Here is a 25,081-nt window from a genome sequence, read left to right as displayed (position 1 = left end):
TTCATAGTACTGTGACCTTAAGTGATCGACTGTGCAATTCTTTAATTTATCCACCGTTTTATAATTAATATTTAAATGTATTAATTATATCTCCAGTCCCAAAGCGCTGTACAAATATAAAACATACAACCTAAGGATAAATATCTTTAAGAGAAAAAAACAACAGACTAATACGCCACCTATAGGACAACCTACAAAGCTGTTTGTCCATAACACAGAGAGTTACCACAGATAATACAGTCATCTTAAATACCTCACCTCATTCTTCCAGGAAAAGTCCCAGAGTATTGATAGGCCTTCCAGGTTACCCTGAAGGTTAAAAAAATCTGGGCTCTTTTGGAACAATGGGGAAAAGGATCCCTCCTCAAACAGAAAACACGGCCCTGCCAGAACTCTCCCCAAGGATTTCCACTGGTTACAACTGCAGCAGTAACAATCTATGAGATAATCAATATCAAAACCCTTTTTATGTGGTGTGATCTAGCAGGGCAGTGTCTCCACGAGCTCCTGGCTGAATCCTTTTGAGATTCTCATTTCAACTGCTAATTTTTTTTGCTCCTGTGAAAAACTTTTCGAGCACTAAGACAATACTATAAAAAGGCCTGGGAGAGGCAGCTGGATCAAGAGGACAGCCAAGGTAGTGGAGCCACACAAACTGCACAATACAGAATGCACATACAAGAAGTTACCTTAAATCCAACTACAGTACTGGATAGTAGGAGCCTGCCTACCCTGGGAATTTGGCTTGATTCCAGCCACTAGTGGCCAGCCACAGGTATGCAAACTAACTCCTGCTACTGAGAGGGTAAACTGAAAATTGCACTGGTGGATCTTGCCGCTACTTGAAAGCAAGGCAAACTGCACTGGTACAAACTGTGCTTTATAGCAGTTTATAGTAGAAGTTTGCACTGGTACAGCTACACTGGTGGATGAGATTGGTACAAATTCGAATCTAGACAACATCTCTGCTTCAGAACTCAGTGTCTCTGCAATTCCTCCTCAGACTGAATAATTGAAAGGAGCAGACTACAGTATTTCAAAACCAGCTAGCAGCAATAGAACAAAGAAACCAGCATCTGATTCAGCTCAGACTACATACCCTCCTCTGCAGCTGTGGGGAAACAGTTGTTTACTTAGTGGATAAAGCTAAAGATGCTTGAAAATAGAAGCTGAGGAGTCTGTAATCTGAGGTCTCTGGGTCTCCCTGAATTAGATTAACAAGCATTTTGTGCCTTCAAAAATTCTATAGAAAGTTTTAACGCTCCATATTAAATTCTGTAGGTCTTTTCCTTAAAGGCAAAACCTGCAAAATTAATGCAGTCATTCACTCTCTGTCTCTTTCACCACCACACACCCCATTTCTTTATGCAATTTTTATGTTTCTGCATATTTAGGGAATAGTTTTCAAAAACTAATTCCTCAACCAGTTTAGTAACCTGTAGGTCAATACCCAATTATTGGAGACAAGCACATTTGGGGATCCTCAGCATAAAGCTTCTTTTTACCAAAAAAAAAAAAGAAAAAAAGAAAAAGAAAGAAAGAAAGAAAAGAAAACACATTTGTAATACAATGAACTTCTTGTGCTGGAATTAAATTGAAGTAGCTGCAATCCCCCATCTGCTCAGTTGATTTAGAGTAGTTGGGTTGTCATTATAAATGGAGTTTAATCTAGTTGCCTTAAAAATTAAGCCAATCTGGTTATTAAAATGTCTGATGTAATCAAATAATGTCATGAGAACCAAGATCAGTGTGTCTACTCAATGCCAGTCCCATGGGAGTTTTGCCACTGTATGCAATGGGAGCAGAATCAGGGTTATTTAGCAACGCATTTTAACTAATTTATCAGCTTAATTTTGATGGAGGAAATTGCTTGTTTGGAGATTGTATTTGGTGTACATTACCAATATGACTACATATTCAGCAATTACTAACATAAATTGATTCTTGTTAATTAACATGTTATGAACAAAGGGAATGAAATGAATGAAACCTTTAGAAGGTTTTAATCTTGATCATATACTCATCCAAAGGGACTTTTTGATTAACAGGTAGTTGGAAGCAGTTGTTGATATGCAAATTACTTGTTTATAAAATTTAAGTTCCAGGGGGAGGGGGCAGAAGAGAAGGAGAGTTGATACAATCTGAATTTTTAACTGTTTTTGATGTATTGATTGCAGTGTTGCTGCAGCAGCCAGAGTTGGTCCCAAGATACAAAAAAGACAGGGTGTGTGAAGTAATATCTGCTATTGGACCAACTTCAATTGGTGAGAGAGACAAGCTACCAAGCTTCACAGACAAGTGGAGCTCAAAAGCTTGTCATTCACCAACAGAAGCTGGTCCAATAAAAGATATTACCTCACCCACCTTGTCTCTCCCGCGATTTATTAGGTCATTTTTTTCTTTTTGGCCGAGTGACTAATCATGGTACGATAATGATACAAAAGCCTAAGTCATTCCTGCCGTGGCCTCTCACTGTTCATTCTTTTACCTCATTGGAGAGGTGGATTAATCAAGGCCCAACGTAGCAGAGCTGGTCAGAAAAAAACTGAATCTCGGTGTTTTTACTGTGGAAAAAGAAACATTTTTCGGCAACAATTTTCATAGAAAGAATTTCCCATTTTTCAACCAGCTCTTTTTAGGCCTGGTCTACACTGGGTGGGGGGCAGGGGGTCGAACTAAGGTACACAAGTTCAGCTACGCGAATAGCGTAGCTGAACTCGAACTACCTTAGTTCGAACTACTCACCCGTCCAGACGCCGCAGGATCGAAGTCCGCGGCTCCCCCGTCGACTCCGCCACCGCCGTTCGCGGTGGTGGAGTTCCGGAGTCGACGGGAGCGCGTTCGGAGTTCGATATATCGCATCTAGATGAGACACGATATATCGAACTCCGAGAAGTCAAACGCTACCCGCCGACCCAGGCGGGTAGTATAGACGTAGCCTTAGTAACAGTAGCTCATTCCACACTATGGTAGTTAGCAAGGTTGGAAGTTCGGCCTCAACCTACGTTGAAACATTTTTCTTTTTTTAAACATACTATTTGGGACTAGCCCTGGAGCAATTTGAGCAGTTGTGGGAGGAGGGATAGTCTGTGTGTGTGCAGGGCTATCGGAACAGGGAGCTGGGAACAGGCACCAGTTGGAAACACTGGTACAGGTGAGGGAGTTTCAAGCAAATAGTACAAAGAGGGTGACCAGATGCCCCGATACTAGGGGCTTTGTCTTATATAGGCAATTATACCCCCGACTCCACCCCCGAAAAAAAGTGTCCCAATTTTTCACACTTGCTGTCTGGTCACCCTAAGTACAAATGTTCCTCTGGCTCAAAGTGTATTATAGGAAAGAGAGATTCATTATAGAACAGTGGATAAATTAACTAGTCATCCAATTTTCCATCAGGTCAAGCCTGTTAATTCACACATGCATAGATGCCACTAATCACCTGCAATTTGAGCCCACGCGTTTGGCATGGATTGTAGCGCCCTATTCCAGCATTATGATTTCCCTTCACTCCACCTATTAGTCTTGATCCTACAAATTCTGTCTCTGGAATGGGAGCTGAGTGTTTTCTCACGGTTTCTGCAAGTTGTCCTCAATAGGGATTGCACTTACAAAGAAAGATGAAGTTAGATCAACAAAGCTTACCTAGGTAACTGAGGGACTTACTATACAAGAAAATCCCATCTAAAGCAGATTTCATGACCTATTTCCTCACAAATTCACTGATTGACTTTGGCTGCTGGAGTGAATGCTAGTAAATAAAATCAGAATGTATGCTGCTGAGCTTAAAAGTGTCAACAAGGGCACAGTCCCTATGGCTAAGATGTTATAAAAATTCAGTAACATCACAAGCTGATGACTAATGAGCCTAGAACCTCTGGTTGCAGTTTAGTGAAAACTCTCATTAATTCTTTACAAGACCTTTAGAAGACATGCTACAATAGGATAGTTAATGCTTCCTCCAACTCTGCTGACTCTCGAAGCTCAGAATATGACTTCATTGCCTACTTTGACATTTTTTCTTCCTGCTTCCAGGTTGTTTTTGTCTTGCTTAAAAATTTCCTACTGTGCCAGTTGTAAAAAGGTCAACTGATAGTTCACAATCCAGCAGAGGAGAAAAACAGTCAAAAATTAACACATTGTCAACCATTTTGACCCTCACAATCAGATTTTTTTTTGTTTTGTTTTGGGTCGTTAAATGAGAGTTGTAAAAGGTAAAGCTGAATGCTAAGCGTCCAGGCCTGCTCAACGTACTAAAGCAAACATTCTCTTGTGTCCTTCGGGAATTTATAAACTCATCCAATATCCTTGTGGCTGAGCATTATGATGCCTTTATTGAACATGTATGTACAGGTTGGGTGTTTTTCTTTATGTGATTCAGGGCAGCAAAATCAGGCACTTGCACATAACATGCCAGATGCATTTTGCAGTCAAGGCACTGTATAGGAAAATACTGAATACTCCCAATGTTTATAAGGCATCATTTATTTCTCAAGTTATGATTAATGAGGCAGTAATCATGTAGGTTATGCTTGATTTACAAATGTATGCCATAACTTTGATTGCTGCTGGCTCACATATTGATGGACATACATATTTTGGTGGTAAACAAAGGCCTTAACATTATTATTTTTAATAAATACATCACAAAAAAGTCAGGACACTCTTGCTACACCAATCTTTGCTACTGTATCCTTGCACAACTGGGGCACTAAGCATTCCATCTGTTGTAGGGACAGAGTCATTGCGATTATTAAAACTCATTTTAGCGAGATTTTTCTCCATGACCATGATCATTTCATGGGAGGAAAGCCTTCTATGGTGCAGCTTCTTTGCTGGCTATAAAAGACTTTAGCCATTTGGAGGGTAAAAGAGAACCTTTGGTCTGATATTGATCTGATGATGTGAGCTAAGCAGAACATAAACTTTGTGAGTTCAAGTAGTATGACTGGAACAAAACTTTTTCAAAGTTTCTTTAAATTCAAAATTCCAAGTTTAATTTTGCTAACATTATTTAATATTAATATACAAAAGTCAGTTTGTGTTCTCATTTCAGCTGGTGAAACTCGTTTGACTTCAATGGAGTCACTCCAGATTTTCACCAGTGTAACAGACAGCACAATGTAACATAGTGGTTTTTACTTTTAAATCTGAGTTTAAATCAGCATCCCAAGTTTGGGAAATATTGCCCACTTTCAGTGCTGATCTTAGGTCCAAGTATTCAGATATTCTGAATTCAGAGACATACTAAAATGTAAATGGTTAGCTCAGTCCTTTTCCATCTGCCCATGTGGTCTGTAGCTATATGCATATACTACCCAAAGTTCCTACTTTAAGTCAGCAGTGGCCAGTATGATAGTCTGAGATATAGAAGTGCCTAGGGAGAATGCTTCAAGGTCTGATGTTGGGGGAGGATCATTTCTCCCAATCGCTGGTGAGCTCCCCCTTCATAAATCCCATTTTCTATGGGTTTGCAAAAGGAACAGAAATGTAGACCCTAATGAGATGTGACCATTTTTTAAAATATATTATTATTACATAACATACATGATGCTCTGTACCTGGCATAATATCACACCAATTAGCAAACAATGAATCACAGTAAGTTCAGTCAGGATCATAAAAATGCTTTTTATGCCATGAAGGTTGTTTTTTTTGTTTTGTTTTGTTTTTTATTGCCAGTGGATTTTTTTTCTCCCATTAAGTTTAAATCATGATGACCCTCTGAGGATCTGGGGTTTAAATTCCAAATGCCATGCTGCTAGGCTTTTAAAAATGCTGAAACAGTGGCACTAATTTTTCAGTCTTGGTTGCCTAAAGCGAGGCACCTTGGTAAGTTGCCTAATTGTCAGAGATGCTGAATACCCACAGTTCCCTCTGTCTACATTGGGAGTAAAGGGCATTCATCACCCCTGAAAAATCAGGCTATTTATTACTATTATTTATATTACGGTAGTATCCAAAGGCCCCAATCAGATCTGAACCCCTTGTGCTGTGCACTTTACAGACATACAGGAAGAGAAACAATCGCTGCTCCAAGGACCTAACAATCTAAAATATAGATTTTAAATTAAGATAAGATGCAGCCAAATAACAAGCAGGAGGAACAAGGGAAGACAAGTGTTAACGACAGGTGCTTAACTCCGGGCAACCAATTTGGAAAATTTTGGCAAATGACATTAGTCTCTTGAATTTTAAACATCTACAAAGCACAACAACATTTTTTGTCTTATATGTTTGTCAACCCCTGACAGCTCTGAGTTTGAGCTGATGCTGAAGAGTACATATTACTTGATGCCTATGGCAACTGTTGTTGCAGCAGAGAAATTATGCCAACCCCTGCAGTGCACTTCATATGTGGTAAATTCACTTAACAGCAATTCAGAAGATGACACCCTGGTGCTGTGCCAGTTTGAGCCAGATGGTCACTGAGATTATTAAAATAATGCATGTTGCAAAAACCTCTGAAAAATTGCACAGTTACAAAGTTTACTAGCATGGTGGGGATCCTAATAAAAACAATCACCATAGATATAGATATATATCAAAATAGTATTTGCAGACAATACACAGTATGATTCTCCACTGTTTAATGATCATTTCCTCTCCTGCATCTTTTAGGTTCAACTAATCCATTATAACCATGAGTTGTATACAAATGTCACAGAGGCTGCAAAAAGTCCCAATGGCTTGGTGGTGGTTTCTATATTTATGAAAGTAAGTATTTCAATTTCATAAATATCATCTAATGTTTAAATTACTGAGATTTTGCCATGAACAGAATTTTAGAATTAACACAAGTCATCCTCATTTGTATTCTGTCAGCGCCTGTTGCTTCAGTCAGAAGTCAAGAGACCCCATTGCGCTAGGCAGTGTACCCTCATAATGAAAGAGACTGTCCCTGCTCCACAGAGCCTGCAGTCTAATGGGGAAAACATACCGAGTGGGAGAAAAACAGTTTTGTGGGGAGGACAAGGTGCAGTTAAACGAATATATTTGATACAGTAAACAGCAGCTATAGCTCTGTTAAAAGCTCATGTTAAAATGCTCAGGGAAGTTATTAATTCTGCAGATTTGAGGTGTCTGAAGAGATGCAAAAGTGAGTATATAATTAAAATGAACCCCTTTCTCGTGGGGGTGAGGAGAGAGGACAATTGCATTTTAGAGGAGTGGTGACTGGTTATAAATCAAGAAATGCGTTTCCCTACCAATGTCATTTAAAACACCTTAGATTATCAAGACAAAGAATGTTGAAAATCTAGTTGTCTTTTACTTTTTTGCATTTCACGCAGGTAGAAGACCATATGATTATTATCTATTAACCTTCATACCAGACATACCCTCTGCACTCCTCTACATCTATCGTTAATACTCAGAGCTCACAGTTTATTCAAATACTTTAGAATCCTCTTCTCCTCTTACTGCCTCCTTGCAGCAATACATGTGTTATACCATTGTGTATCCTCCACCTTTCCTTAGTAACTGTTATTGCAAAACATTAGCTGCTCCTTCTAGGGGAACAATGCTCTGATTTACTCTGCACCTCAAAATATCTAGCCAATGTCCCCAGAAATTAGATAGTCAGTTTTTTAAAAGAAAAATCCCTTTTAGTATACTCTGATCTAAATTTATAAGGATCAAACTTTCTGTCAAAACAGTAACCTCATAACTAAAATATCTATTTCACCAGTTATCTTGGAAAGTTGGACCTCCTTGCTGCCTTTTGTACAGCTCTAATATTTGAGGTATTTGTCAGAAAGATCTTCAGGTTCTCTCTTTCCTCCCTGATACATTGTACTGTGAGGCAAGCCCAGTGAGTTAACTGTAGTTCATGCAAAGGGATACAATTGAAGCATCTTCTGGATACTGCCCACAATTTTCAGTTGTGTGTGAATAACTTCATAATTCCTGTGTACTACTTTAGGTGCACTCCTAATGTAATGAATAACCCGAAGTGTAGAACCTGATTTGTTGTTTCCTTTCACACAGATACTTGGGTCTTTGTCTTCCATATATAGTGACAGTGCATGTTTTGTTTGGAATGTCTGAGTCCGTGTAAATCATTCCCTGAAATAATTATGCATCAAAATAGACAAAGTGTTTGATGACCACTGAACATAGCTGTTACGTACTGCCAAATATTTCAGTATGTTTAAATGTTGAGGGATGAAAAAAAAATTCACAGATAAAAGTGCTGAATGCACCAGATCCTGTTCCATATACCAGTCGATCAGTCATGGCCCTGGCCACCTCCCGATATTGGGGGATGAGCTGATTCTGGGGAGAATCCCTGCTTGTTCCATGGGGAGGAGAGAGAACAATCTGGGGAAACAACTAGAAGGATTTCAGAGGTTTCCTGTCCCTCAAATGGTGAGGATCCAGAACAGAACCTTGGCAATGCCTGGGGGCCATTTGGAGGTGGGATTCTGGTTCAGCCCCATAATGGTTATATTACACATTTTATGACATTTCCAAGCCTCACAATAAAAGAGTTTTGAAACCTGCATATGTCACAGCAGTATCCATCCAATTGCTAAGAAACATACTGTAACCCGGACAGGACAGAACAGAGAGAGTACCAGGAGGCCAGGTACAGAACCAACCAAGCTACATAAATGTGTTGTACACATAGGACTTTAGAGGGCATGGCCTAAGTGACAACACCACTTGTTAGCTCTGCCACTCACAGTGCAATAAAATATCCCAGGATGAATAGCAAAAATAAAATGCTAATACATGTAATATTCTGCATACAACCTTCCACAGTATGCAATTGACTCAGTCAGACTTCTCTTGCAGCCTGCATAGCCTGTTGTTGGGAATCTCACAGATAACATATAATTCTAAATAAAGATAAAAAGTGACTTGAAATAGATACAACAGAGAGGAGGAGGAGGTCTGAAATAGGAGATGTAAAAAAGATGTCACATGATGACAGTGAATATTCTATGAGAGAATATCAAGTAGAGTGCTAATCACCCATAAATCCACCCAATTCAATTATGATGAGATCGAGACCCTATTTCACATTTTTAACCATATGTCAATTTTTCCTTCTATTTTCCATTGAATTTATATTTAGAGGCAAACTTTCTGACCACTTCTGTTAGAGACATACCCATCTATAGTTGATTATGCCTCTCCCTGCAAAAGTCCTGCAAAGCAATCACATATATCTGCCTTTTTTTCCATACTTTTCTCTCTCTCTTTCTATACACATACACACACACCCAAGCTATATTTTCCTGAAAGGTGAAGCTTGTAGTAACAAAGTTTTTGACATTATTCATTTTTCTCCTTTAGGTGTCTGAATCATCAAATCCATTTCTAAATCGCATGCTAAACAGAGACACCATAACAAGAATAACGTATAAAAGTAAGTTTATTTTTATTCACCATGACTATCAGCTGCATGTAGTTAATGTCAAAGTATATATTTAGTGACCCACAGGATGTGAGGGACATCTAGTAATGAACAAAAGCTACAAGGTTTGTATCGCCAGTTATCATTTCCAGCTGACCTGGTGATAAATTTGGGGACATAATATAATCAGAAGAACCTAGTAGAGCCATCAGTCCATATAGTATTAACTTGGAAGTTCAAAGCATATATTGTGTTTGAAAGAGCAATAAATTAAACTAAATCCAACAAATGTACATATGCTATTCTTACATGGGGGAAATGCATTTGTGTTAATAATGGAAGTTACATGTGGAACAGTGTGAATTATATCAAATCAGAACATATTTTAATTCACAAAATATTACTTAGTTCCGTGTTTCATGCTCATGTATTTTAACATGCAAGAGGGTATTTCCCATTTTATTCAATATTAAGCAATGGTTCCTTCTTATTAATTGTGTGTAAAAAGATGCTATTTCTACTGAATTGCTACTGCATATAATGGTAGTAGTATGAAGATGTCATGAAAATAAGTATTGTACATTTGCTGTATGCGGAATGCATTTAAGTGAGAATGTTCAGTAATTCCATACCATTGAATGGAAAACTAAAGCTTAAATGTCAGCTAACAATAAAGGTAACTTTAAGGGAGGAAAATATAAAGATCTTGATTGAGCAAATGAAATCTCGTCTCTTGGAAATCCTAGCCCCATTTTGCTTTTGAAAACTGGGAGCATATGTAGTTCAGTGGTTAGCTAGGGGACTGGCAATCAGGACTCTTCTGTTCTATTCCCAGTTCTGTGACCTTGGGCAAGTTACTTAAGGTATCTGTGCCTCAGCTTACCCATCTATAAAATTGAGTTTACCACCATCTACCTCACAAGGGGTTAGGGTTAATTTTAAACCTTAAAGTCTGGCAAACCTCATTTGCTTTGGACTGAGCCTGAAACTCTCCAAGGCTCTCTGAAAGATCCATTAAACCATGACAAATTTCATATTTGTAACAAAACTTGCCTGATCTCAGGTTTCTCTGTGAAAGGCTTGGAGAATTTCCTTTAAATACATATTTACTATATGCATGCTGCCTATTATGGGACAGAGCATGCCCTCCTATGCAAACCTGCTTTTTCCCTCCCCCACAGTGGTTGCAACATTGAGAGAAAAAGATAAATATATTATGTTCCAGTAGTTAATTACTCTGTATTAAAAATGTGCAACTTATTTCTTCTCCCGATATAGGTACTTATGAGAAGGAAAGAATCACAGGGCTCCCCTCACAAACTTTTCCCTCCAATCTTTCCCTCACTGGGTAGGGTTTTCTCCCCACCCTTAGAGAAGTAGTAGGGGTTTGGGCCCAGTTTATAGATGGTCCGCTTTCCTTCCCCCAAATACCCCGGCAGACAGTACAGCTTCATGGTAGCTAAATTGCTAGGGTTTCTCTCACCAGCCACTGCCCCTAGAATACCCTGAAGGGATGAATCACAGCACAGTAGTAGTTAAGGTATTAACTTTTCTGAGGATTCCCTGTGGACTGATAAGGAAGAGATGTGTGTTCCCCTTGCGGATTCTCCAAATCCCGGAGTACGGATTCCTGGGCCAGCAAAGTGCTCTTCAGGGGCCAGACAGACATCTGGACTATGCCACAGAGGGAGCTCTTCCTCCTCTGTCCTGCAAAATACTCCGCCACCCAAATCTATGGGAGGGAAGCTGCTTCTGTCTAGAGTGTAGATACATGTTCTTTAACCTTTCATGGATTGTTTTTCCTTTTCTTTTAAACCAAACCTTGAACTATGAAATCTGTTCCAGTCACACTGAATATAGGTCATGAGATGAGCCATGAATTTAGGCATTAAGGTGAAAATGTAAAATGTAGGTAGTTTTAGATTTCATAGTCAAATGTTATTGGACCCATTTTAAAATTTTAATTATGGTTAACATTGACCCACATAGCTGTTAAAATCAAGCCCTAAATAGATACACACAGTGCACAGTGTGCCACTGCAGTACATTGAGCTTACTTTCCGCAGTAACAAGTATTGATTAGAAGTGGTTTTAGTGCAAATTGGGAATGTGAAAAAGTTATTGAAAGTAATTCTAAAGTTGCCTTGGGTGATGGATTATAGTGTCATTGCTGAAAAAATAATTTTACTTCATCTATTACAAGGATTTCTATACTGCATTTAACAGCTGGGATTTTTTTTAAACTTGCGCTTTAGGGATCCTCAGTGAATTCTCGTTGTACTCATAACAAAATGGCCAGTCTCAATTACTTCAGTGAGAGCATGGCCTGAATGACAAGTATAGATTGGGTCCAAAGTCAGGCACAGTAAGTAGGGCAGTTCAAGCAATGATTAAAAACACAGTAAGAGATGTTTAGTCTGTTACATAATAAGCCCAAGGACAAAATGTGTCAAAAAGGGGAATTTGAAATATAAGAAAATATTTAATGGTTAAAATGGACGTAACTCCTCCCCTCCCCCTTGGAATTCCAAAGTGGATTTTAAATGCCTGTTTTATTCTTCTGCCAGTGGCTCAGCACAAAGAATTGGATTTGAGCAAGTTGAAATGACTGTTCTTTTAAATAGACTTAGTCAGGAACTATATGAATATCTCTAAAGAAAAATTGCTTTAATATTCATGTTTAAAGTAGGGCAACTGAGGGGCTGAAGGTGGTTTTCTTTTATTTTAAAACAGCAATATTATTTTTTAAAACTGAAATATGCCATGTTGGTTTAAGCTTTTGCTGGTAGAGGAGCCCACACTTCTCTTAATGTTGGATAAAACCAGCACTTTAGCTTCCAAGGAATCTGTGCAGAAATTTGGGTTTCATGTGTTGCACCAGAATTGCTGCCAAGAAGCCATCTGAAAGGCAAAAGATGTTGAATTTTGGACTTACTTCCTTAAATTTAATGCTTAACATTTAACTGCCTCACAGGGGAACATACGAATAAGTATCCCAATCTCAGATTCGGCCAAGAGAATTTATAGCCAAATGTATGGACTTAGTCTCAAATTTCAGAGGCTTCCATTTTTGGATGCCCAACTTTAGACATCAAGGACCTGACTATCAGAAGTGCTGAGCTCTCAAAGCTCCAGGCATAAGCGGTGGGAGCTATGGATGCTTGGCATCTCTGAAAATCAGGTCCTCAGTGTCTAAAGATGGGCATCCAAAATTAGAGGCCACTTTTCTCAATCTGGACATAAGTAATTGGTCCAAGGCAACAGGTGGAGACACGAAGAGCTAGAATTAAAACTTGGAACCACTTATGATTCCATATTATGAACCTAGAAGATGCAATGTGATAGTGATATTTTACAGGGAATATAGTGTTTAAAAACTACTCTATGTATTTGAACCCTAATTATCCAGACTCAGAAGCCCAATCTTGCTCCCACTGAAGTCAATGGGAGTTTGCCACTGACAGCACTGGGATTAGGTTCCACCATTTTAGGATGTTGCATTTTTAATTTCATAAAGGAAAGTATGTGGCTTAAGTAGTTTCTTAAAGAGGGCTAATTTTGTTATGTGTGGTTCTTGCTATGAAGGGGGGGGGGGAATTAGGAAAATCAGTTAACAAATGCAGAGAAAAGAATGAGAATTTCAACATCCGTAAAGAAAATTGTCAGAGTCGAGACCTTTATGTAAATTAATGTGAAAGCTAATGAAATGTAATTTGTGTAGAGAAAAGTTCACGAGTTCAGAAATTATCCTGAGACATAGGCAGCTCAAGATAAACAGAATGTGGATTGCAGATAGGAATGATGCTTAGAGTTTAGCAAAATCTGAAAACGGTTATTAAAGAAGGATATTGACAAAGGATGCAGAGAAGCCTCCCCCAGAATAACTTTGAATATTATGAAGTTTATACCTTCAATAGAAATCATACATTTAAAAAGACATCACATTAAAGGGTGGCAGTCTATTACTATTGAAAACACAAGATTACAGTTCTACTAGAAAAAAACTTGACTAAGATATGGAAAAATGGGAGTGGGTGGGAAAAGATAGTGGTGGTTCAAGGCAAATGTTGGTAATAAGGTGCCGCATCCTATAGGCTTTTCTCAGTGGAGTCTGCCTGTTTTCAGTATGAGTTTGGACTAAATAAGGACCCAGCTCAATATTTGCTTTTATTGGGCTACAACTCAAACCCCAAGGTTTCCCCCCCCCCCCCCCGGGCCCGACAACCTGGTAGACAGCTAACTTCTAATCCTGTTTACATGAATTCAGGGTGTCACCCAGGTCAGGCTTCATCTGTGCTGGAGTGTTTAGGCTCTTACTTCCATTCTATATAGAAACTCCATATTCCTACCCACCTCTGTGCCTGGTTTTTGATGGTCTAAACCCAATCCTCACATGCTCAGTTGGTTGCTCCTGCTAATCTCAGCCTTGTGACTTCCACCTAAAGCTCTGTTGTTTATTTCTTGGATGGGATATGCAGAGCACTATTATTTTATAACTGCAGTTCAAATCTGTGGAGTTATTAGTAACCCAAATGGTACTTACTGATTGCATTACATCACAGTAAGCAAACAGATCTAAGAGTGGAAGAGAAGCACACCAGGAGATACATTGCAAATGATTTAGGGAATGAATGGTGCTTGACTCCTGCATAGGTACACAAGGGAGGCAGAAAGCCCAAGGATCTTCTGTTCCCCATTCAGAGGTGTATCACAGAGGGAGTCCTTGCATTGAGGAAATGCAATGACTCTACAGCTAGTTCTGCCCTATGCAAAGGGGGCCAGGTCTAGTCCCTACAATTCTACCCCGGAGAGGTGAGTAACTGCTGCACTCTCCCCAAGGGTATTGCATCATCAGCCAGGCTCTTCTTGTGTTCCCAGAGGGTCTGCCAGACCTCGCACTAGAGTTGGGGTGCCCCCACAATGGCTCAGTACAGTCATTTGTTACATGCCTGAGTCCTGCCCTGTCTGAGGGGACTGAACAGGGCCACTTAGGTTAAAAATCCACATTAAGAATAATGGGCTAAATTCACCATTGGTATAAACAGGGACAATTCACTGAAACAAGTAGAGTTTCCTGCATTTATACCAACAATGAAGTTGACTGCATGTCTTCCATGTGATACCTTGGCTCTATTGCTTCTACCCTAATTTTCGTAGTACCCATCTATAGTAGAGCAGGTGAAAGAAAAGAGATGTGACCCAAAACAGCCATAAATTATCAACATCCCAGATCTTCACTAATTTCTTAGGTTGGCTTTTAGTCTCCTGGTAGACACATCAGAGAAAATTCTGCTCTCATTTAAACCGTTGCAAACCCATTGAAGTTAATATGAATGTCAGTAAGAGAATTTGGCCCTTGGAGTTTGAAACTATCTATTCTTACCGATTCCATGCCATTTAGAATGAACACACCAGGCTGTCTGGTTTATAAATAATTTAAAGGATGTTCATGTCGGGAAAAGAGGTGTGTAATGACTCATACAAAACAATCACTGGCATGAAAAAATGCATTCCATGTTCGCTAATTCCAGCAAAATTATTGCTGCAATGCTTTTTTTTTTTATTAATAGGGCTTAGCTGTATTCAGTCTTCTCTAGCTGTTAAAATTTAACACCATTCTGGCTCAGTAATGCAACAGCAATGGTTTAGCACTTTCATCTGGAACATTTTTTGGCTTGGAAACACATTCAGAATCCCAGGCCTTAGGCCAATGGAGGTTGAACATGTTAACAAAGTCGAAAGACTCGGTCACCTAGGTGAGAGTAACAATGTATTCCACTCTATTAGTAAACCCCACAATTGATATATAGAACTGCATTCAGATTGACTTCAAGTACAAAAAGGGGTGGGACCTTCAGATTTCTCACAGCCAAGAAAGTACACTGAGACATCTTTCCTGAAATAATGAAGATTAAGTCTGAACAGATTTTAGATAGATAACCTGATTCCTGTGTAACCCACTGGTGAGTGTGTCCAGTCTCTGCCCTGTCACCGGTGGTTATGAATTATATAGTCCCAGCTAGGGGAGACATGACTGTTTAGTTAATGCTGTAGCAACTCATGCAGTTAGCTCCCTAAATCCCCAGTGTGCTGGTCAAGATAGCAGCCATCACACTTGTATTCCCTGGGTACTCCACCCAGAACCATCTACTGCCTGAGACAGGCGTTTGTGATGCAAAAAGGTCTTCTTTTCCCCCTCACACACAACATAGAACATATCAAGTATCAGAGGGGTAGCCGTGTTAGTCTGGATCTGTAAAAGCAGCAAAGAGTCCTGTGGCACCTTATAGACTAATAGACGTCTATTAGTCTATAAGGTGCCACAGGACTCTTTGCTGCTCTAACGTAGAACATGTATTTTTCCTTATCTTTTAGCAACAATCTCTCAAATGGAGATGAAATATCACATTTTTAAGCGCTTGCATGCTTCCTTGATCATTGCAACTTTTCTGCTTTCTTTTTGGAAGGTAGAAGAGGGAAATAGAGGAGGAAGGAGTGGAGATAGTTTAACTGTGCAATACCATGAATGTTGATCAATGACATTTTATGTAAACATTGTTGTAAATGAGGATATTGAAACAATAGGTACTGACTTTATTATAGTAGTGACAAAGTAGAGCATGAATAAAGTAAGTGGATATACTTCATGAGTGACACCTGGAGAAATGTGGCTTCTATGACACACACGTACTGCAACTGAATCAGTCAAAGACTCAAGTCATTTACTTCCGTTGAGTCTTCACATGCTTGACCATACTTTCATGGCTATTTCTGCTGCTGTCATAGAAAAGAGTGTAACTGGTGAAACGAAGTAACTGCCTGACTTGTCAGCTGTTTAAGGGGAAGCGGTCTACACTGAACAATTTGGCTAACAAAAGCTAAAATTTATCATGAATTTCATAACTTTCTTAAAAGTGAACAAAAAATATATTTACAATTTCAAAAACTCTTTCCCCCCTTTTTCTTTTTTCAATAGCTTGTCTAAAAGATGTATTGATTGTAAATTAATTGCTCATTAACATGCGGTTTTTATTCTAGTTAAGTTTACAATAAATGTTGCATGGGAAACTTCAGATAAACTCTGTGGAAAGTCGTGACTGTTCTGAAACAGATTAGAAGTGATATGCTTTAGACTGAGGTCTCTAGTCTATGAGCAGGAATCTTAGCATTTCATTTCCACTGCACTTGCTTCCGTATCTCCCCATCAATGTCAATAGGAGGGCCTTTCATTTACTGAAAGGAGAAGAAATGTGCTTAGTTGGCAGGATGGTAGCACACCTTCCTTGCCCACATAGTATTTGCTTAACTAATGAACCATACCAAACACACTACATGCAATTGAAAGCAACCAGTGAGATTTCACCATTCATCTTACCAGCCCAGCTTCCTCTGTGATGCATCATATTGGTAGAGGAGACAGCTGAAGAGTTTAAATGTAAAGTACCCCAGCACAATATCCAGTAAGGAATTGTTGGAGTCTGAAATTCTGCAGAGAATCCTGGAAAATCAGCGTTACAGCTTTGAAAGACTTGCAGAAAGCACTGCAGGGTTAGTGTTATGTAACAGCAATAATACATACAATTTAGCAAAGGCTGAGCAGCTTCAATGACTCTTAGAAGTTATATCCATTGATATGCTGGCACATGTCCACACTCTGCAGTCGTCTACAAAGGGACACCTCATTAATACCAGAGAGGATATGAAAAAAGTGGGAAGCCCAGTAAGTTTCTTTACAGCATATTTTCTCACCTCTGACTTGAGCATTCTGAGTTTATATTGCATCCACTCCCACTGTGCCCACTAAAGGACAGCAGGCTTCATTGAGCAGCTTTATCATCAGACATTAACCTTAACAAGGCAGAACAATCTTTTCTCTCAAACAAGGGTAATTAAGCTTTAACACTCTTGGCCTTCCCAAGGTCTTGTTGAGCAAAAATTGTTCATCACTCCAAAAATACGGTATGTTGGCATTCTCCAAAGACTGCTGCATCCAAATCAATAAATACAACTTCAACCAGCTTTAAACCCAAATACCTAAAACAAGGCCCAATTCTCATTGCAAATGCTTGTGCTAAACTCCTAGTGAAGTCAACAGAACCTGTGAGCAAGCATCTAAGGGCAAAGTTACTATATTAAAATCATAATATCTGTTAATGTCCATGTGTTGAACAATCAATTTGTACAGAGCACAATGTATATTCATTTGACTTTCTATTTCAGTAAAAGTAAGGTTGAGGTTGTAGAGTAAAAGGGATGTGCAACAAAGTTTGTCTTGTGAAAGTATTGCTTGATCTAGATCATTTTCCCCCTTTATTCTCTAGATGATGCATACTTACTGCAGGGACTTAATATTGAGGAACTTTATCCCGAGACCTCTAGTTTCATTACATATGATGGGTCCATGACCATTCCACCCTGCTATGAAACAGCAAGTTGGATAATAATGAACAAGCCTGTCTACATAACAAGGATGCAGGTAACTAAAATGAACATAATGGATCCAGTAAATGTCATCAGAAGAATAAATATTTTAAATGTATATCTTTGTAGCATCATATTTGAAATTATGTTTCTCTCTTTGGTTTAGTGCAGTACTGTATCTTAAACCATGTTTGTGTTGTCATTTCTACACAAGGGGGTGCTAGAATAACTAAAAAATACCCACGTGCAGAAGCATAATTGGGACCCTCCTACACTAGGTTAGAAAAGACTAAGAACTTTAGAAGAGTGAGGATTGTGGTCTCATGAGGGATTGTGGCAGCCAGTTTATGCAGTGGGACTGGAGCTAGGACAAAGACCCTTTGTGGAAGGCTCCAGTCTACATTGTCTGGTGCAGAAAAAAGGTGGCAGGATTGATGCCAGCACATGTGTGTCAAAAATTTGGAAGATAGGCCTTTGGTTCCAGAGTGACGTATTGAGGGCTACTGTTAGGTAGCTGCAGCAGAGAGCAAGCAGTAGGAGCTAGATTCATTCCATTGTGTTGGCCACCTGGGGACCACATTGGTGGAAAAGCCACAACAATGGGGTCTTTGCAGCACAGTTCAGTTGCTTTCAACCCCCACTGAGAGTGTCACAGACAGCAGATCCTCAAGTGTGGGTGCCTGGGAAATGGGGCATCAAAGGGTGGCACCCTCTGGCAGCAGGCCGCAGCACTACCCGTGCACCTCTGGCACTTTCCCTTCTCAGGGTAACCCAAGAGCTCCACTTCAGGCTCTCTTGCTTAAATAATATCCCATAGTTCTAATAGTCTGTAACAAAAATCCCAAAACATAGTCCATAGCATCCCCAGTCCACGTTGTCCTTAAAATCCCATTCTTCCCAGCAGGAAAACCACCAATGCCACCCCCAGCCTCTCTGCTTGGAGTGCATCCTCATCATATTCTGGTGTCTTCCACCACACCTAGGCTCCTTGTTGGTCCCCTTCTATCCCTTTGCCAGGACAGCCACTCCAGCCCTCCCAACTCGAGTGCAACCCCTCTCTTCCCATTGGGAACTCCCACAGCCTCTCTTTAGGAGACCATCCTGGCCAGAGGAGCATCCCTCACTGTCCCAGCCCTCTCAGTGATCCCCTGGACCCTGCTCTCTGGTGATGTCAGTGGTTAAGCACTTATACTGCACCCCTGCCTTCAGCCCTCTCTGATCCTTAGCATCAGCTCTCTGGCTTAGAGACAGCAGGCACCTCCCTCTGCTCCCTCCTCCTCGCTTTCGCCTTCCAGCTCTGGCTCTCTGGCTTGGAGAGGTCAGCTGGTGAACCCCATTTTCTGCCCTCCTGCCTTCAGTCCCTCCCCCGTCCCGCAGGAAACACCTTCCGACTCTGGCAGCTCTCACTCAGGCAGCTGTGATTCACTGGGTCTCCCTCTCTCAGATTCTGCCTGGTCCTTTCTATCCCCCAGATACTGCCTTGACCTCTTAATTGGCCAAATGGGAGCCTATTCTGGCACACAGCACTGGACCTATTTAATTTAGTGGGGCCAGCCACGGGATGCATTGATTCACCTCATCTCCGGTATATCCTCCATTAGTGAGAATCCTAAGAGCCCTAAGCAGATCTTAGAGCCGTTTTCTCACCTCAACCCAGAGTAGAGCAGCTCTAGCTAACACAGTAGAAGTTATCTAGTCCAAGGAATGAAATAAAGGATGAGAAATCAGGGCTCAAAAAAATCACATTGGGGCTTCAAGTCCTGTCATCTTTGTCAATAAGATGCTATAGAAAGCATGCAATGTATTTTAACTGCATTGTATTAATTTTGTCCAACTGTGCATGGGTTTGGGGAATACAGTTTGTTGTTCGGTGGGAGGGATAGCTTAGTGGTTTGAGCATTGGCCTGCTAAACCCAGGGTTGTGAGTTCAATTCTTGAGGAGGCCACTTAGGGATCTGGGGCAAAAAATTGGTCCTGCTAGTGAAGGCAGGGGGCTGGACTCGATGACCTTTCAAGGTCCCTTCCAGTTCTAGGAGATTGGTATATCTCCAATTATTACCTATTTTTTTTCCTATTCTAAATGGGTAGAGTAATTTAGGGGACACAGTTGAGAGAAAACGGGTACATTTCATACATACTATACGTCCCAATGAACGTGCATGTTTTCTACAAGAAATATTTGTTACATTATTACAACAATAATGCAAATTGTTTAGTAGAAAACGAAGTTCAGAATGTTTCTATAGTCTACACTGGTACTCAAAGGACATCATCTCATGATAGCTGCTCCTTGTCAGCCTTTACTGGTTAGATGCATACTTCCATATTAGTACTGCAAATTGATTTAATGGAATACATACTAATTATACAGTATACACAGAAAGACGGAAGATGTCCCTTGTAGTCATTAGCACTTCTACAACATGCAAAACACACCTACTGGTATAGTTCTCTTCAAAACTCTCCAAGCTCATTCCCCCACTTTCCCACTACTCTAACTAATGAGGTAGCCACCAGGAGGAAATGGATAAATGCCCTTTAACCTTTAGATTGCCACTTCAAAAGACATCGTAGCTGTTTGGTTGTTTGCAATCCAGCTGCTAGTGGACATTTGCTCACCCTACAAATACCACCTTCACAATTGGCAACTTTGTTAGTAGTCATGATAGGTAAAGACTGTCCCATAAAGTCTGTATTTGTGGCACCTTAGAGGCTAAATAAATACATTGTTAGTCTCTAAGGTGCCACAAGTTACTCCTGTTCTTTTTGTCCCATAAAGGAGTCCCAGGTCAGGGCCAAAGCCCAGTAGGAAGGCAGTGTAGGGATGACTGCACTGGTGTTGACCCAGGTAGATCTTTCAGTGAACAGAGAAGATTTCAGTCTCCAAGACTGTCAGGTCCCATGCCTTCCAGAAGCACTAACTTCTTTAAAAATACAGATGTGGTGCCAATCAGTCTCTGCATTCAGATTTCTGTGGCATAACCAGTACTTGGGCACTTTCACCCAGAGCTGTCTTCTCAATAGCAAGCCAGAGTAGTTACCATAACATCTTTGGGCAATTTTCTCTCGTCATTCATCAAATTCCCTTTCTCTGCACCTGCTGCCACTATCTAGTACAATGGATTCCATTTACTTCCTGGTCAGCCAAAGCTCCCTTGTGCCATTTCCATTTATTCTGCACAAAACTGGAGGCTTTGTTTACAACAGGGCTTAGAGAAACAGGATCATGACCACAAAAGGAATGGTTGTGTCTTTACTTAAGGTATCCCAGTTGCCCATGGGTCTAAAACTATGTTTAGTATAGACTAGGGTGACCAGATGTCCCGATTTTATAGGGACAGTCCCGATTTTTGGGTCTTTTTCTTATATAGGCTTCTATTATCCCCCCCCCCTCATCCCGATTATTCACATTTGCTGTCTGGTCACCCTAGTATGGACTGAACCTCTGTCAACCCTCCCCAAATTCCAAATCACAAAAGTATTGTTAGAATACTTTGCATATGATGATTAATCTAAATAGTTTTCAATATTGTTTACTTAGAGTGAAGAATAATACTACAGGTCCTTGTTTTGTGTTTTGTACAGATGCATTCTTTACGACTGCTAAGCCAGAATCAGCCATCACAGATATTTCTGAGCATGAGTGACAATTTCAGACCAGTCCAGCCTCTCAACAATCGATGTATCCGAACTAATATCAATTTTAGTTTACAGGGTAAAGATTGTCCAAACAACAGAGCACAGAAACTACAGTATAGAGGTAGGTTTTACACAAGGCACTCTCCAGAACAATAATTTCTACACCTATGTAGAGCTCCTTTCCTCTGAAGATCCTTGTTTGATTTACATAATGTTGTTAGTAGCGGTGTACAATGGGACATATATTCAGATCCTATCCCACCTATTTATATATTGATTCGCTTTTATAAGTGTCAGATTTCAGCTAGCAAGTTTAGAATACCTGAAATCTGAGAAGTTTTACAATGATACACAGCATCATAACATCTCACTCCAGTTTATGACAATAGGATAATTTGTAGCTGTAAGTTGTTTTCTTGAAAAAGAGGTATGGCAAGTGCAAATGAGAATCAAAACATAATTGTAATAGGAATAGCCCCACACTGCAGATTCTGATATAAAGTGGAGTAAAATAATAGGCCATATGACAATTGAAGGAAATGTTATAAGGAAATAAAATGTATTTCTACTCTGAAAGGTAACTCCATAAAATTAGTAATGTAAGGTTCCACGCTGATTATCTCTTAGCTATTTCCAGAACACATCTTCTCGCTTCATAATTATGATTTTTCCAGTTGCAAACTGATGATCTAGCTGGGTTCTCTTTAGTTTTCACAACATCAGCAGATGCTGTGCATTTGGAACTCAGTTAACAATTTCTGTTCCTGCTGTTGCATCCAGAATGGCATCCAACTCTCTCTCCCAGAGCTGTGTTGGCTCCACTGAGATCATGGGAATAAACATTGGTAGAAATGGGATAGTATTGAAAGTGAGGAGGTATGCTTTCACATATACTTAAGCAGCTCAACTGAGCAGTCAGGTGCCATTGTGGAGTTGAATCACACTAAATAATTTGATAAAAACACTATTTGAAAATATCAGGAAGGATGATAGTAGAGCTGGTCTGAAATGGGAAATTCAGGTTTCAGACCTGAATGATTTCTCGGATATTCCAAATTTTTCAGTTCATATTCCTCCCCCTGCCTTTTTTCTGTTTTCCACTGAAAAATTCTGAAAAAAAGGCAAAAACATGACTAAATATTTTATTTTCCAATTTAAAATTTTTTAATAATTTTCTATTGAAAAAGATATTTTCAACTAAATATTTTTCATTTAAAATGTTTTGACCAACTCTAGTCTAGTGTTAAGACTAAGAGCCACATTCTCAATTCATAATTTTGAAATTACTCAACTATTTTCTACACAATACAAACATTGAAGGCATTTAATTTTTAAAAACAGCAATTTGGTGTTTGGTAAAGTATAACTGTTATTACTTTTCTTTCAGTAAATGAATGGCTCCTCAAGTAATTAAGACAAACAGGAAAAACTCCTAACCTCAGTGGAATGCTACTACTGTGAATTGACATAATCTAGAATGCACCCAGCCTCATTCACTCTTTGGATTCATGACAGTATGTGCAAACGTGCTGCAAGAAAAAAGCTGCCAAGATGGAAACTTAACTAAAAATTCATTCATATGATTGATCATAATAAAAAAGAGACAATAACTACAGTAAATGTGATTACAATTTTGATACAGTTTTCCTGAACTAATTTAGCTTCACAAAGAAAGACTTTTCAGCCTTTGTACATATGAAATTCTTTCTTTCCTCCCCTTCAAAAGAAAAAAAAATAAAAAAGAAAGGTGGCTCCGTACAGCATCAAAGTGGAGTTGTGTTCTGTGTGCCAAGTAATCCTTGGAAAGCTCTCATTATATCCCTATCATTAATGGATACTGACAAGACAGAATAAGAAGATTGTAGAGGAAACTTATTTCTAGGTTATGATCCTTCTGTTTATTTAATTAAAAAAGGACAGACATTGAGAGATAAGTATTGTAAATATATCACCGCAGAATGTAAAAGAAATTGAAATATATCCCCCTTTGTCACATATCTGTAGTAGGATTTGCCAAGATCAGAAATGATCCATTTTCTGTTTCTTGTTTTACAAAGGTCATACATTGTGTTTGGTTACTGTTAACAACTCAATAAATGTGTTGAACAAATTAATTTAGTACACTCGCTTTGGTTTATTTTTCCTTTCTGAAATGATAAGCCTCTAGCACTTGAGGCTTCTGTTCTTTTCTTTTTTACTTTATTTGTTTGCAGCCAGTTTAACTGAGTTAATGGCAATTAGGAATGTATTTAACAAAGCTAGTGTAACTTTAATTCCATTTTATGGTTCATCATTAAGAAGAATTAGGCTCCAGAAGCAGAAGGCAACTGAAAAATGGGTTAGTTTAAAATTACCATTTCCCCGGTTTGAGTCCATTATTGAGACATACAAATTCAACCTTGTAAATTGCTAGAAGGGATATATTTCTTTACAGATGTAGCAGGAGCTGACCAAGTTAAAGCTAATGCCTTTTTTCTTGTTTATAATGGTCATTCACTGTGTTTGGTTACTGTCAAGAACTCAATAAATGTGTTTAACAAGTTCATGTGTGCATTTTTTTTTAATATTACCAATGTTAAAGTTGTCAAATCAATTGGGTCCCAACTAACCAGGAATCATCCCTCTCTCTGTGATCTACCATGACAGCTGTGATTATAATGGGGATGTTGCACTTGATAGATCCAAAGGTGAAACTATCAGGGGCCAAGTATTCTTAGTTGGCTGAAGCTGGGGTGTGGAATTCTCTATCACCAAAGATCTGGATGAGCCCAATTTTGCAGTCAGGGCACAGTGTAAGGTATCTCTTTACACAGACCTCCCCTCAATAACAACAGGGCAGAACAGCTAGCAGCATTTCTCCTGGAGACAAACAAGCAAGAAAAAAAGCTGCTTTAAGTATCATAAGTAGTTGAATGGTGAGGAGTATGGAGTGGATGGAACGGATGTAATTGTTTATAGCGTGCATGGCACCCAGTTGGTGAAAGGTGCATTATAAATACATAGGCTAGAAACACATTATTGCCTAGCTACACTCAATTATATGGCGGTCAACATTGTCTTAGCTGTAGATTTGTGTGTATGTTCTTATCCTAAATTGAAAATATACACTACAGTGTCAAAGTTTGAGAATACTGAAACCAGCTAAAAATGTGAACACCTAGACTCAATTTCACCAATCATCATCGCTTTTGCAACCCCACTGACTTTAAATGTGAGAAATGTATCCTGAGGCGGAAAAGGGCGGTGCCAATTGCAAGTGGCATTGGACAGGGAGCTACACACACAGCTGCGTGTGGCACTGAGTGGCAGTTCCACCTATTGTAAGTCACAGGCTGCTGCTGTCAGTACGTCTGTGAAATGAACTGAAAGGACACTGTGGAGGTGAATGTTTCCTGTTAGTACTCATGGTCATTAGGAATCCAGCATGGGCTAGATTCTGGCGGCTCCTGAGCAGGAAGCTGTCTCATCTCCTTGGCACACTTGCACAAAGAGCATCCAGAATTCTGGTACTTGATATTAGGTGCAGGGAAATCAATCTCAAAGGAGTTGGGGGAGCTGGGCACAATGGCACGTGGCCTAATAATGGCATGCTGCCTACTTGCAAGGTTAGGGGCAAACAAGAATGACTACCTCATCCAGCTGGTGGTGCTGGTGCAGCAT

General features: G+C 39.6%; 1 protein-coding gene across 3 annotated transcripts in view; it reads left to right on the top strand.

Moving 5' to 3' along the window:
- Positions 1–23,531, top strand: part of CA10 (carbonic anhydrase 10) — a 313,290-nt gene extending 289,759 nt beyond the window's left edge. For all 3 annotated transcript variants that reach the window (XM_039502164.1, XM_039502162.1, XM_039502163.1), the window contains 5 exons: positions 6,619–6,714; positions 9,301–9,373; positions 17,683–17,837; positions 21,368–21,542; positions 22,809–23,531. In XM_039502164.1, coding sequence (XP_039358098.1) covers positions 6,619–6,714; positions 9,301–9,373; positions 17,683–17,837; positions 21,368–21,542; positions 22,809–22,831 — 522 coding nt within the window. In that variant the 3' untranslated portion in view covers positions 22,832–23,531. The remainder of the gene's footprint in view (positions 1–6,618; positions 6,715–9,300; positions 9,374–17,682; positions 17,838–21,367; positions 21,543–22,808) is intronic.
- The last annotated feature ends 1,550 nt before the right edge of the window (positions 23,532–25,081 follow it).

The sequence above is a fragment of the Mauremys reevesii genome, linkage group 15, assembly GCF_016161935.1.
Source record: "Mauremys reevesii isolate NIE-2019 linkage group 15, ASM1616193v1, whole genome shotgun sequence".
NCBI classification, from domain to species: domain Eukaryota; kingdom Metazoa; phylum Chordata; order Testudines; family Geoemydidae; genus Mauremys; species Mauremys reevesii.
The sequence above is the reverse complement of the archived record's forward strand: the minus strand, read 5'-3'. Positions and strand labels throughout refer to the sequence as shown.